The 14,652-nt window shown below is 39.9% G+C and overlaps 1 protein-coding gene across 1 annotated transcript in view; it reads right to left on the reverse strand.

Annotated features, from left to right (window-relative positions):
- The window catches only part of LOC127526995 (cytosolic phospholipase A2 gamma-like), a 64,139-nt gene extending 53,412 nt beyond the window's left edge, over window positions 1-10,727 (reverse strand). Inside the window, exon 1 of the mRNA XM_051924289.1 lies at window positions 10,690-10,727. Within this exon, the coding sequence (XP_051780249.1) occupies window positions 10,690-10,727 (38 nt within the window). The remainder of the gene's footprint in view (window positions 1-10,689) is intronic.
- Between the last annotated feature and the right edge of the window lie 3,925 nt (window positions 10,728-14,652).

Consider the following 14,652-nt stretch of genomic DNA (forward strand, 5'->3'; position numbering starts at 1 on the left):
TCTGCTGAATTTATGGTTTTGAATAGGATGTGGGATGTATATACCTGTATGTAATAATAGTTCATTCAGTTAAACTACACAATTGAGTTCTTGTGTGTTTTTTGATAATAACTGGCTTAGCCATAAAAGGGAAAAAGATGACTACAGGTTAACATGTGGCAAAAATAATTGAATGTTGTTTAGTAGCTAGGAGTGCAATTCATGGTAAAGTTTTGTAAATCATTTTAGTTAATTGGTTAATTAATTAGTTGATGTTTTTGTCCTAGAGTATTCGCTTCTTAGATTATTCACATGGGTTTGTTCATTAAAAGATAATGTTGAGAACAATAATATAACAAGAAGATCAAATCTAAATTTATTATTTGAAAGAAACAAAAACTGAACTCAGGTCATCTCCCTCAGTAATAGCTGAGGAGTGCTACATATCTATCGGTCTATTATATAGTGCCTTTCACATCTATATACAGTGCATCCGGAAAGTATTCACAGCGCATCACTTTTTCCACATTTTGTTATGTTACAGCTTTATTCCAAAATGGATTCAATTCATTTTTTTCCTCAGAATTCTACACACAACACCCCATAATGACAACATGAAAAAAGTTTACTTGAGATTTTTGCAAATTTATTAAAAATAAAAAAATTGAGAAAGTACATGTACATAAGTATTCACAGCCTTTGCCATGAAGCTCAAAATTGAGCTCAGGTGCATCCTGTTTCCCCTGATCATCCTTGAGATGTTTCTGCAGCTTCATTGGAGTCCACCTGTGGTAAATTCAGTTGACTGGACAAGATTTGGAAAGGCACACACCTGTCTATATAAGGTCCCACAGTTGACGGTTCATGTCAGAGCACAAACCAAGCATGAAGTCAAAGGAATTGTCTGTAGACCTCCGAGACAGGATTGTCTCGAGGCACAAATCTGAGGAAGGTTACAGAAAAATTTCTGCTGCTTTGAAGGTCCCAATGAGCACAGTGGCCTCCATCTTCCATAAATGGAAGAAGTTCGAAACCACCAGGACCCTTCCTAGAGCTGACCGGCCATCTAAACTGAGCGATCAGGGGAGAAGGGCCTTAGTCAGGGAGGTGACCAAGAACCCGATGGTCACTCTGTCAGAGCTCCAGAGGTCCTCTGTGGAGAGAGGAGAACCTTCCAGAAGGACAACCATCTCTGCAGCAATCCACCAATCAGGCCTGTATAGTAGAGTGGCCAGACGGAAGCCACTCCTTAGTAAAAGGCACATGGCAGCCCACCTGGAGTTTGCCAAAAGGCACCTGAAGGACTCTCAGACCATGAGAAAGAAAATTTTCTGGTCTGATGAGACAAAGATTGAACTCTTTGGTGTGAATGCCAGGCGTCACGTTTGGAGGAAACCAGACACCACTCATCACCAGGCCAATACCATCCCTACAGTGAAGCATGGTTGTGGCAGCATCATGCTGTGGGGATGGGAGATGACCTGGTGACTGCAGCAATGTACAGAGACATCCTGGATGAAAACCTGCTCCAGAGCGCTCTTGACCTCAGACTGGGGCAACAGTTCATCTTTCAGCAGGACAATGACCCTAAGCACACAGCCAAGATATCAAAGGAGTGGCTTCAGGACAACTCTGTGAATGTCCTTGAGTGGCCCAGCCAGAGCCCAGACTTGAATCCGATTGAACATCTCTGGAGAGATCTTAAAATGGCTGTGCACCGACGCTTCCCATCCAGCCTGATGGATCTTGAGAGGTGCTGCAAAGAGGAATGGGCGAAACTGGCCAAGGATAGGTGTGCCAAGCTTGTGGCATCATATTCAAAAAGACTTGAGGCTGGAATTGCTGCCAAAGGTGCATCGACAAAGTATTGAGCAAAGGCTTTGAATACTTATGTACATGGGATTTCTCAGTTTTTTTATTTTTAATAAATTTGCAAAAACCTCAAGTAAACTTTTTTCATGTTGTCATTATGGGGTGTTGTGTGTAGAATTCTGAGGAAAAAAATGAATTGAATCCATTTTGGAATAAGGCTGTAACATAACAAAATGTGGAAAATGTAATGCACTGTGAATACTTTCTGGATGCACTGTATCTATCTATACATTATTGACAGTGAATGTTTCACCTAATTTAATACGTGACACTGCCCACCTGAATGAATAAAACCTCATTAACCAGCCGAAATACAGGGATATAATTAATGGCAGATGATTGATGATTACAGCCTGCCTCGTTCAATATAAACCTCAATCATTTTGACCCTTCACAGTGTTGAGTTGGCAGCAAAAATATTTAAAAAGCACAGAAGACAGTTTCTCCTCAGGGATTAACAAAGTATATCAAATCAAAAAATAATTCTGATGAAACTTATGGGAATCACCAGGAAAAGTTTACGGCATTCCTGGAGCATTTCCTTGTGCAAATCTCCTAACTTTTTATGCAAATATTTTCAAGTTAAGTCAAGTCAGGTGTCTTTACTGTCCCAAGGAGAGAATGGCACACTTCACGGTAGAACTGTCATTTTGTTTGTTTGGGCCTACGCCCCAAACGAGGGAGAGGAAAATGTTCATTTTTTTTAAACATCAACAGACACCTTATCCCAGTTTGAACCAGAGGAGGTGGTGGTAGTAGGGGCAGATTTTAAGTGTACAATCAACACTTGGTTGGATAGGAATAATGGAGTCAAACCGCATGCTCGTGCAGCACAGGCTTTGGGCAACATAAGAAATGAGTCTGGGCCAGAAGGTGCATGAAGGGTACAAAATGGGACCTGTTGGCAGTACACATGAGGTAGGATGAGTGGAGACATGATCTCAAAGGTGAGACTCGATTTAATAGTTTTACAGTAAGTACCTTTTAGGTTTCTTTAAAGCTCATTCACCAGTCACCTCTGATTACAGACTAGTGTTTCTAATCCTCCTTTTTAACACATGCAGACCCCATGGTCCATAATGGTATTTTAACACACTCCACATTAAACAACAGAATTTTAAAAATATATGTATTCATTTCTTGGGATGTTGGAGGGCTATGAAGGCTGGGAAAATCCCATTCACTCTTTATGTCAGCAGTATACTAAAAATGTCACCAAACCATTGCAGACAAAATGGCAACATTTAAAAGCCAAGCAACTGAAATTCAACAGCTGTTAGAGAATGGTCCAAATCAACACCGGGGCCGGCCCACCTGCTAGAGACAAGAGTTCAGGGTGCTTTAGTGATGTCTTGTTGTCAGTAGTTAGCTGAGATTGATGGACCAACACAATACTTCTTTAGGCTAGTCTCTTTTTTGTCATATTACAATTTAAGTGATATAGAGGATACAATTTAAGTGCTGCCTCGCATTAAGGAGATCAGGGTTCGCATTCCCAGGTTCCTCCAGGTATATAAAGGACTGTGGAAAACCCAGCAGCTCTGTCGCACTTTCTCCCAACTCCAGCTCAGCCTGGTGGGTTTCCCACAGTCCTTTATATAGTCGTGACCCGGAAGTGTTCCTGTTCTTCAGTCCATGATTCCATAACACTTCCGGGTCAGATGAAAACTTCTTCTTTTCTTCAGCCCGGAAGTACTTCATTTCTTCCAGGGAGAAGACTAGGGAGTACTTCCGGGGTATAATAAAAACATTCCTGCATCCTTGCAGCGTCCCCTGGCGGCCCCACGGTATCCAGCAGGGCTGTGAAGTCGAACTCCATTGTCCATGATGCCCTGCGGGAATTCGGGGCACCTCCATGTTGCAGGGAGGACTCCATCTAGTGGCCTAGGGGTGCTGGCCAGGATAAACTGCTGGCCATCCCTCACACAGGCCATATGGGCTGAGATAACAAAGAAGACCTTCATTTCCTGAGCTGCAGTATTCAAAGACACTCCTCTAATGTGCATCTTCCATTGATTTGAGCTCATCTGATAATTCTAAGTCAGAGACTCCTTCAAGTATTCTCAACCGAATCCTCTCTGCCTCTGTCAAGGTGAAACTCATTGGTGTGAGGGTCAAACATTGTGCTAATCATCCTGTCCACTACACTGGAAATTTACAAATTAGCTGTTATTTTACATAGCAAATAATTAAATTGCATAGTGAACACCCATTTTGAATCCTGACATGTTCATAAACAAGAAAATACACAGATGTTGTAACGGCCGATCCTTTATCCAGCCGGCAGCTACACCTCCAAGCCCTGTGGCCTGGATAAATTACTGAGCTGAATCTAAATAACAAGCCGTACCTCTAACAAATGAACATTTTTCCCCACAATCGGCGGTTTAAACAAGCACTCAAAAAACAGATGATATGTAAAAATAGGTAATTAAGTATATTAAATGAGCAATAACAAGAAAAAATGCAAATAAATATAGATATATAGAGATACGGAAATGAATGTGAACTTGAGTTCGGTCATAAAAACTGTCCTGAATACGGTTGACTGAACTAGCGATAAATGAGTCGTTTGATTTTCCCAGAACAAAATGGAGCAGCCTCACCGTGAATCCTTGGCGCATGGTGGATGATGAAGTCCGACCCCGGGGTCTCTCGTGATGAGGGTATTGAGGTAAGTCCGGCGGATTGAAAAACAAAGTGGATGAAAATGCGCGATGTGGAGAACAGCAGGTACAAATGGCTCATGGTCATGAAAATGAAAAGTCTCCTTCTCTCCTCTCCTTCCTCCTTTTTCTGTTCCCTCCTGATTACTTAAATAGTCCTGTGATAGATGTAATTGATTAACAGCAAACAGGTGTTTTCCAGGATTGAGGCTGCGGTCTCCTCCCATTATCTGTCCCCCTTTACGGGGACGACATTCACTGACACACAAACAGCAAACGGGACGATGGAAACAAGACGCACATGGTACTAACACTGACAACACTATTACTACTATGTAGCCCCACTACAATGTTATAGTTGAAAAAAAAATTACCCATTGTTTATTTTTTACTAACCTTATACCCCTTTCCATAAAATGTGTTTGTTGAAAGAGATGCCATGCTTAGTGTGACAAAACATGACGTTGTGATGATTGCATCCACACACATGTGGAATTAATGGAAAGTTCAGGATGTCCTCTTCAATGTACAATTAGTAAAGTATTTCATGTGAGTTTAGCAAAGGTCACAAGAACACAATGTCTACTATGTGGGACACAAAAACATAGGTGGGCTTTCAGGAGAATTAAGTAGTGAGATGATCCAACGGCAGTCCAGTAGTGCAGTGGCTAGCACCAGCATCAGGAGTTTGAATTCCTTGCTTTCTTTTTACCTTATATACTTTAATGACACTGACAAGTTACATCTGCCAGGGATAAGTCTCCCAAGTATGAGCTGGCATTACATCACCGGGGTGCCCATATAAACAACAAGTCTGCAAAGTTTCTTGCTTTTTTCCAACTAGAGCAGCCAAAAGCAAGCAGTCCTTTTAGGGATAGCAAGTCATTTCAAAGAGTTGTGTAAAGAGCAGAAAATCCATTCGTTGTGACACTGGGTGCTGACACTCCATTGGTGTTAGAAGTGGGATGAGAAGTCCTACAGTGTGACAGTGTGACAGATTGTAGAGGTGTTGTGAAGAGGTGGTGGAGAGAGTTTTGCAGCTCCAGCTCAGTGAATGAAAACAGCCAAGAGAACAGAACACCTGTATCTCCACACAGTAAGGTTTGCCTGCTTGCTTTAAACTGACGAGCGGCTGCTGCAACTCATGACACTCAATATCCCAACTGTGCCATTTGTCAACACAGCGCTCATAATCACTGCTGTTTTGCCCTCATTACCAGCTGCATGACTGAAGTGAGAGAGAAGTCCACACTGCCATTTCAACAAGTTTGTGCCGCATCGCAAGGAGTTGGAAGTGTTCGCTGGGGACAGTAACTTCAGCGGGCAGGCTAAGCAATGGCACTGACAAGTTACATCAGCCAGGGAAGAGTCACCCAAGTATGAGCTGACATTACATCACCAGTGGCAGGGGCAGCTACATAAACGTCAAGCCTGCAAAGTTGCCTGCTTTTTCAACTAGTATGGCTAAAGGTGAGCAGCCCTGTTAAGGATAGAGAGCCACCTCAAAGAGTCATGTGAAGAGCAGGGAATACATCCTCTGCGGTGCTCAGTGCTGACTCTACCATACTTTAAATACAACAGAGACAGACAATGATTAAAAAATTGTCTAAAATGTTTCAGCTATATGAACTTCATCAGGGCTTGCCCAATAAAGGTTGTGAAGAAGACTAAAAGTCCAGAACAGGGTTTCTCTAATTCTCTTATTTTGATGGTGTAGATGAAACAGTTTCACCATTTACTGTACGTTTCGTGTTCCAGTTCATTCTTATACATATTCCAGTTTGTGTTGGTTGTTTCCTTGTTCTTCTAACAGGGGTTTTGATCTCGATTATTCTTTATTTTTTTAAGGGTGGTCTCTTGCTGCTCAGAATTTTAAGCTTGTTCTGTGATCTTTTCATAGAACACCAGAGTGGTGAATTTTAAACATCGATCTTTCTGAAAGCATTTGTACATATTATCACAAAGTGCCTTTTGTGTAGCTGGAATTTCTTTTTTTTTTCCATTTTGCTAGTGCTATCATGTTAAAGGTATCTGTAGCACGGTATGCTATACTAAAATGAATCTTAGACCGATGGGCCAGCCCCAGGTCCAGACCAAAATGATAAGGGGGCATAGGTGTTTGTCCTGTTTTGTCACATTACAAACTGAAATTTAAATTGCTTATTGGGGGTTTGGCACCATATAATTTACACAACATGCTTACCACTTTGAATGTGTAAAATATTTTTGATTGTGACCCAAACAATAATTAAGAAACAAAAAACAGAAATCCTGTGTATGCATATATATTCAACCCCCAATGTCAATACTTTGTAGAGCCCCCCTTTTGCTGCAATTCCAGCTTCATGTCTCTTGGTGAATGTCTCTATTAGCTTAGCACATCTCACTACTGAGATTTTCACCCATTTCTTATGGTAAAACTGCTCCAATTCCTTCAAGTTCGATGGGTTGTGTTAGTGTCCAGTGTGGAATGGAAATTTTCAGTTTACAGATAACTGTCCTTTTTAGGCCAGAAACTGTGTATGTGACCTTTAACATATATTACTGATGCTGACCTGTGTGAGCAGTTCAAAAGAATCTGACTTTACCAGACAAGCTGCCTTTACCAGAAATGTATTTTTATAAACTGTTCTTCCTGTTTTACGAATAAGCTAAGCTATGAACTCATCTGTAACTGCCGTCTATTTTAAGCCCTAAAAGGCTCATGCATTAATCTGCCTTTATACGAACTTGTAAAGTTTGCACACAATCAGCTGATATAAAAGAGCTGAACTCTTTCCTGTCAGCGCGCATGCTACTGACACTCCAGTCTAGGTATGCAACAATAAAAGAACGCTTATGAACATTTCTTCTGGTGTGAGACTCTGACTCCTTCCATTATACGGGTCAACAATTCTTTCTTCCACAGTTTTCTTTCTTCCACACCAGCAATCTTCAAGTCATGCCACAGATTTCCTCATTGGATTGATGTCTGGGCTTTGATGAGGCCACACCAAGACACTGCTGAAAGCTGAACCTTTGTACCAGTCTCAGGTCTCTGGTAGACTGAAATAGGTTGTCCTCAAGGATTGCCATGGTTTTAGAGCCATCCATCTTTCCTTCAATCCTGACCAGTTTTCCTGTCCCCACAGCATGCTGTTGCCACCTCCATGCTTCATGGTGTGAATGGTGTCCTCGGGGTAATGGGAGGTGTTGGGGTTGCGCCACATGTGGTGTTTACCATGATGGCCAAAAGTTCAATTTCAGTCTCATGCGCCCAGATGACCTTCTTCCATGTTTGGGGAATCCAACACATACTGCTGGGCAAACTCCAAATATGTGTTCTTATTTTTTTCTTTATGCAATGGCTTTTATCCTCTCACTCTTTCACAAAGTCCTGCACTCTGGAATGTACAGTTTAAAGTAGATACTTCCATTTTGGCTGCGGATCTTTGCAGCTCCTTCAATGGTCTTTTTTGCATCTCTGATGAACACCTCCTAGCCCAGTCTGTGAGGTTTGTTATGTTTGTTGTGGTGCCATATTATTTCTGTATTGTTAGAATGCATTTAATGGCGCTCTGTGGAATATTTTTTTAATAACCCAACCCTGATCTCTACTTAGTTCACAACTTTATCTCTGACCTGTTTAGACTGCGCCTTAGTCTTCATGTTGCTTGCTTAGTGGTGTTGCAGAGTCAGGGGTCCTTCACTTTGATTGCACACAGGTGGACCCTAATGTGACTTGTGAAGTTTATTGGCTGGACCAGATCTTATTTAAAGGTTTCATAGCAAAGAGAATGAATGCATATGCAGTCACAACTTTTCAGTTTTTACTTGCTTTTTTATAAATATTTAAATACAAGTTATTTTATTTTCATTCTACTTCATAAACTTTGACCATATGGTAAGTCCATTACATAATATCCAAAAGAAAATACGTTTTAATTCTAGTTTGTAATGCAACAACACACGGCAAACACAGAGGTAGGTGAATACTTTCACAAGGCATGGTTCTGTTGGGTGTGTATTGTGATAAACTCCCAAACGTCCATTAAGTAACAGTATACCGACAGCATGGGTGAGTGGGCCTGAGATGACCACCTGGAGCAGGGACTGTAATGAGAACTATAGCTAAACAGAGAGCTTCCTAGCTGAAAATGTGTTGTTTGGAGAAGCGTTAGAAAAATGTTTAGTCACTTTGAAACTTTAAGTCTTATTAGTTCACTTCATATAATTCTCAAATTTCCTTAATTTTTCTAGGCTGTGATAAAATGCAGAACAGTTTTAAACCAAACAAATATGAATTCAGAGTATTTATTAGACTCCAGCTATCCTATGACCCTACACTGGAAAAGCAGGTTAAGAAAATGAATGGATAAATAGATGTTTATAGAAGTTTTGAGAGCTTTAACGTATTTTATATGAATGTGCAGAATTCTTCTTCTTCTTCTTCTTTGTATTATTATTATTAAACAAAAAATTATTTTTGAAAGTGTCTGGGTGGACATACCTGTCAAGGTTTCGGTTTAAACAAGTGTCCTTTGTATACAGTAGTGGGAAGATTCATGGCACTAATTCCTGATTACTTTCTTTTTTCATTGTCAGGCTGTCACAAGACCAGACAAGCTGTAATTACTATTGTAAGCAACCACACCAAACTGTAATTCTGAATACTTTACCAGTATTCACTTCCAGAGAAGTGTTTCTTTGATCTGACCAAATCAATGAAAGTAGAAGCCAATTGAAATTGCTCCTGGGTAAATTATTTGGAACAAATTAAAAGAATGTTAAATGTGGTTTCAGAACATTGAATTTGACACGGAAGACAACAGGGTCTGATTCAGCCGCTGATTCTGTACTTAGACTGAACACCAAAAAAACATTCCCTAAAGAGAACATTAATTTTCCTCTGGTTTTTCTAAAATGTTATATGAGACTTGCACATCATTGTGAATTATTTTTAAAAGTAGTAAGATTACTAAACTGTTTTTTTTTTTCGTTTCCCCAAATAAAACAAATGTAAATTTCACAATGTTGAGATGTCACAGAACTTAGAAGTGGTGTTGATTAAGACATTAAACCTAATCCTACACATTAAACTCAAGTTAAAATCTGAAGTGCCCAAACTACTAACATCTGCTACACTCCCTGGTGACTTATTCCATTTTCTGTTGCTCTCTGTTGTTTTTTGTTCAATTTTTGGTCACATCTGTATTAATTATAATCAACATAATACATGGATTCAGAAAGTATTTAGACCCCATTGCTTTCTGTACACATAATTGTGTTATAGATTGAATTTTAAACTGACAAAGCTGACATTTTCGACCATCAATCTACTTGCAAAAACTTTTGAATGACAAAGTGGAAACATGTCTTCAGAAATTTTTTTGCAAGTTGATAACAAATTAAAAACTCTCTTCACAGACGTTTTCTGAACCTTTACTTTACACCCTTAATTCAGTACTTAGCAGAAGTTCCTTGACAGCAATTCCAGTTATGAGTCTTCTCTTTTACAAGCTTAGCACATCAGGATTTTCAGCTTATCCTGTTCTTCCTGGCAGATCCTTTCAAGCTCTGTTAAACTGGATAGGAAGTGTCTGTGAACTGCCATCTTCAGGTTTTTCCACGAATGTTGTAAGGGAATTAATTCTGGGCTTTGGATGAGCAACTCAAGGACTCTCAGAGACTACTCCTGAAGCCACTCCAGAGGTGTGTTGGCTGTATGCTTCAGGTCATTGTCATGCTGAAAGGTGAACTGACTATTGCATTCTTAGTTACCTCTCTAACCAAGGCCCTTCTTGCTTGTTTACTCAATTTGGCTGGATAGTCAGCTTTAGGAAAAGTCCTGGTGGTTACAACACTCAAAATCCACATGCCTCACAATAATTTCATCACAGAGGCCTACAGAGAGATCCTTGGACTCTCTTGGAAGAAGAAGAATATTTAGTGGGTGCAGTCAGAACTGATGAAGCAGCTTTGTGAGGGGAAAGCTTACTGCAGAGACAAACCTGAGCACAAGTTACAACATGAAGGAAGTGTGGAACGGGATAAGGACTTTCACTGGCTATAAGCAGGCTGCAAAACAGGCAGAGAAAGGTAACAAGAACAGAGCTAACAAACTGAACCAGTTCTTCAACAGGTTTGACTCAGTCTTGTCAGTCCAGCTCTCAACTAATACTGCTAGACTCACCTGTCAATCTGAGGAAGTTCCAGAATCCCAACTGCCATCTGCATCAATCTGCACAAGATCTGCACAATCTACAATGACATCATACCTGTGGTCTCCAGTCCACCTTGATTCCCTGGATTGTGTGTTTGCTGATCAAGGTCCTGTGGTCTCCAGTCCACCTCGATTCCCTGGATTGTGTGTTTGCTGATCAAGTGAGGAAATCTCTATAAGAAACAAGGCTGCAGGGCCAGATGGACTCATCCCCAAGGTGCCAAAAACATGTGCCAGGCAGCTTTGTGGTGTCCTTCAGCTCCTATTCTCTCTTTCCCTGAGTTTGCAGACACTTTTCAGCTGTGGATATCATTCTGTGTAGTCCCTGTACCAAAGAAAGGGCATCCCAGTGATACCAAAGACTTTATGTTAGTTGGTCTTACAACATACATCATGGAGACCTTTTGAGAGACTTGTTCTGAAACAGGTACAACCTCTGGTTTCAGAACATCTGGATCTTCTGCAGTTTGTTCTTTGATTTCTCCAGAGTGTTTAACACCATTCTGTCACATTGACTGGGGAAAAAGGTCAAGGTTTTGAATCTTGATGACCCCACAATCTTCTGGATCATGGACTACCTGAACAAGACTTCAGTGCCTCATCCTGATGTGTCTAAATGCTTAGACTCTTTAAATTCATTTGGCAATTCTTGTTCAATGTTCATTTATTTAATTATTTATTTATAGACTGATTGATTGTATTATTGTTTTTGTTGCTGTATTTATCTAAATTTTCCCTTGGAATTAATAAAGTTTATCTAATCTAATCTAGATACTTGATGACATTTAGTGGTGACTCTAGTCTTGGAATGTTCCCAGTTATTGAGGTTCAGGTTTTCTTTTCATTCTTCTTCCTTCTTCTTCTATCTTCAAGTCTGGTCACTCGTTAAAGAAAATGGGGTCCCAATATCATCTGCACTCCCACCCTCTTTAGAATTTTTCTTGCTTATTATCTCCAAATTTGAAGCCAGTGGCATCCCTTATATGCAAGTCTGTGTAAAATATCTTCTAGACCTCTATCCTTGTTTTTTTGTCTGGCAATATGATCTCCTTTCTTGTCCCCCCATCTTGTGGATTTCTATCCTCAACAATATCTTAGCATCCTTTAAAAATCTCAATTACCAGAATACGCAATTTAAATTTGTACATTGGCTATAGCTCACCCCTTGTAAACTTTGTTATACATTTGGCCATGGATCCCCTTCTGTTACTTATGTCCTTTAAATGCTCTTTTCTCCAAATGTTTTAGGAGTGCACTACAGACTTTGCCTCTCCAATATTTACTCTTTTAAGAAGACAAAGAAGAAGAAGAAGAATATTCCACTTTTGCCTCATGTTTCTTATCTTTCCTAACCTTGACATCCATCCAGCGGAGGTTATTCTGTCTGAATGCCATCACTGCAAAACTAATCTTAGCCTCCCTGTGCATTTTATTGAGAGTTGGTTTGCTGTGGGTTCGCATGTGGTTGTTAATTTCCATCTTTAATTCTGCCCTTTTCTGATTCTTCTCTTGGGTTCCCAGTGATTGTTTGACACCTCTCACAGGTCTACGCAAACATCAATACATTATCGTTAGGGATATCTCTTTTACAGGGTGATTTGTATTTACCTACTGTTGCTGCAGTTTTTTATTTCCCTTCTTGGCTATGATTATTAACTGTTGTTTTTGCTAATTAAACTACAAATTTAAAAAATTGAAAATTTAAAGCAATTGATGCAGCACAATTTCCATTTAAAATGTTTCAAGTTTACTTTAAATTAACTAGATTAAAAATAACCACAGTAAAGCATGAATTACCTAAATTAGCCCTTTGACTGCTGGACCATTTATGACCAGGACAATGCAGTATTGGTCTATGCCTATATGATAAATAATATCTAAAGTCATAAAAATATAAAGAAATGTACTAAAAAGCAATATTATCAACTATAGCTCTGTCAGAAATGTAAAGAAACTCTTAGTTACTTTATTTTGACCAGCAACACAACTAAAAGTCCTCAGTTGAATGAGATGCCTTGATAGATAGCACCACGCAGAGTGCAGGCACATATGCCATAAGTCTGACACCTTTGTTTGCACCACTTATTTCACACAACATATTTGGTAGTTGATGACTGTTTGCACTCAGTGGGCAGCAGAAAGTCCCTGTTATAGAGACAGTCATGACTATCTGCTATCCACATCAGTGTCAGAGCCTATAGGTTACACATCATCCATTTGACTGTCATTATCATCAAAATATTCATCTTGCAACAAATCAAGTTGCTTCAATATATTGGGACGATATAACTACAGACTGTCTATTGCATAATTTTCTGCAAGCGGTTACATCAAAAAAAAGGCTTTCCACTAGATGGCAGAACTCTAGTAGGTAACTGAGATGAAGCAGCAAAGCTAACCAGCAAGCTGACTACATCTATAGTGGCTGTATACCGAGATACAAGTTATCACGTACATTGTGTATTAATAGGCTCAATGAGATATGACTTAACTCATACATCGCATTGGAAGTGAAAGTGTAATGGAGATTAGGGATAGATCAGATAAGTAATCAAATATCAGAACCATGAAACATTCTAAAACATTAAAGACTTTTAGACATATCATATTTTATAATGTGATTTAATATGAGCAGCCTAATAAATTATTCCTTAAGTCATTTGTAAAATAATAATGCATTTAGGCCTATGTAAGTAATTTATAATAGTCACTGAATTGAACACATAATATTGCAAGTATTGTGGATTTAATTGACTTGATGAGACATGATATGAATAAATAAGTGATGGTAGATCACATAAAGCATTTACAGATTTTGGGTAGCCCATAGCCACCATTGCAGCCACCTACCTACCTACCTACCATTAAAAACCAATAAATCGGTCTTTTCTCCTTTTTTTGTATCAACATCCCCTTTCTCTCCCTTGTCTTTCCTACTCTCTCTTCATGCCTGTTCAGCAGGTGCAGGACACCAATGAACAGAGTCCCCTTGGCTCTATCTCTCTGCCACCTTCACCAGTCACTGCATGGAGCTCCTTAAAGCCCTCGATTGCCCCTGCTCCCTCTCACTCAACAGGTTTGATCCACTTTCTCCCAGAATGGCACACCTCACATACTCTGTGGGATTTCTCTCAACCAGTTCCCTCTCTCACTGGCACACTGGTTTCCACTAACAAGTATGGTCTCTGTCTTTCTTTCTTCCTGTAGTCAGATCTTTATACCCGAGAGTGTAGGTGCTGCCTCTAATGGCTGACTGCTGTATTGTTCTCTCTCAAATAGCCCATTACCCCCCTAAAGCACCCAATGCTTACCTGTTCTTCCTACACACCTACACTCACAAATTAGAGTTGCACTATTTTAAATAAGAAAACCTGCACTTCATCATTTCGCCATGGACTCTGACATGTTATGCCATATACTGTACCACTCCCAATAAGCTTCCAGTTCACACAGCCGGCAAGAACTTACACCTAATCTGGCAGTTTAGGTCCAAGGCATGGACCATGCACACATACATTTGTCCTGAATTCCCTTTCCCCCAAACAATCCCTAAAACTTCCAAGGCATCAAAAGTCCATGAACTTTAACAAAAACAACCAACAAATAAGCATAATATCAAAAGCCTGTTTTTCTCAGTCTTTCCAGGCCTTGGAACGCTGGGTCCTTTCTTATGGCACCAGATATTCTTTCTGTTGTCCTACATCTTTGTCCCTCACTGCCACTAGTCCATCCCACTGATGCCACCAAAATGTAATGCTTTGTGCCTGCAACCTATGGGCACCTTATGTTTTCCAGAGCATCTAGCAGTTTATGAATTGAGGACAGACTAAGAAAAGTGAGTAGACAACAACAAATTTAGTGTAAACAGTGCAACAAAGTGCCTATTTATTAAAAGCAAAGCCACAGTGTCAATTGTGTGGTGCAGTTAAAAGT

This window comes from Erpetoichthys calabaricus, chromosome 3 (assembly GCF_900747795.2).
Source record: "Erpetoichthys calabaricus chromosome 3, fErpCal1.3, whole genome shotgun sequence".
NCBI lineage: Eukaryota > Metazoa > Chordata > Cladistia > Polypteriformes > Polypteridae > Erpetoichthys > Erpetoichthys calabaricus.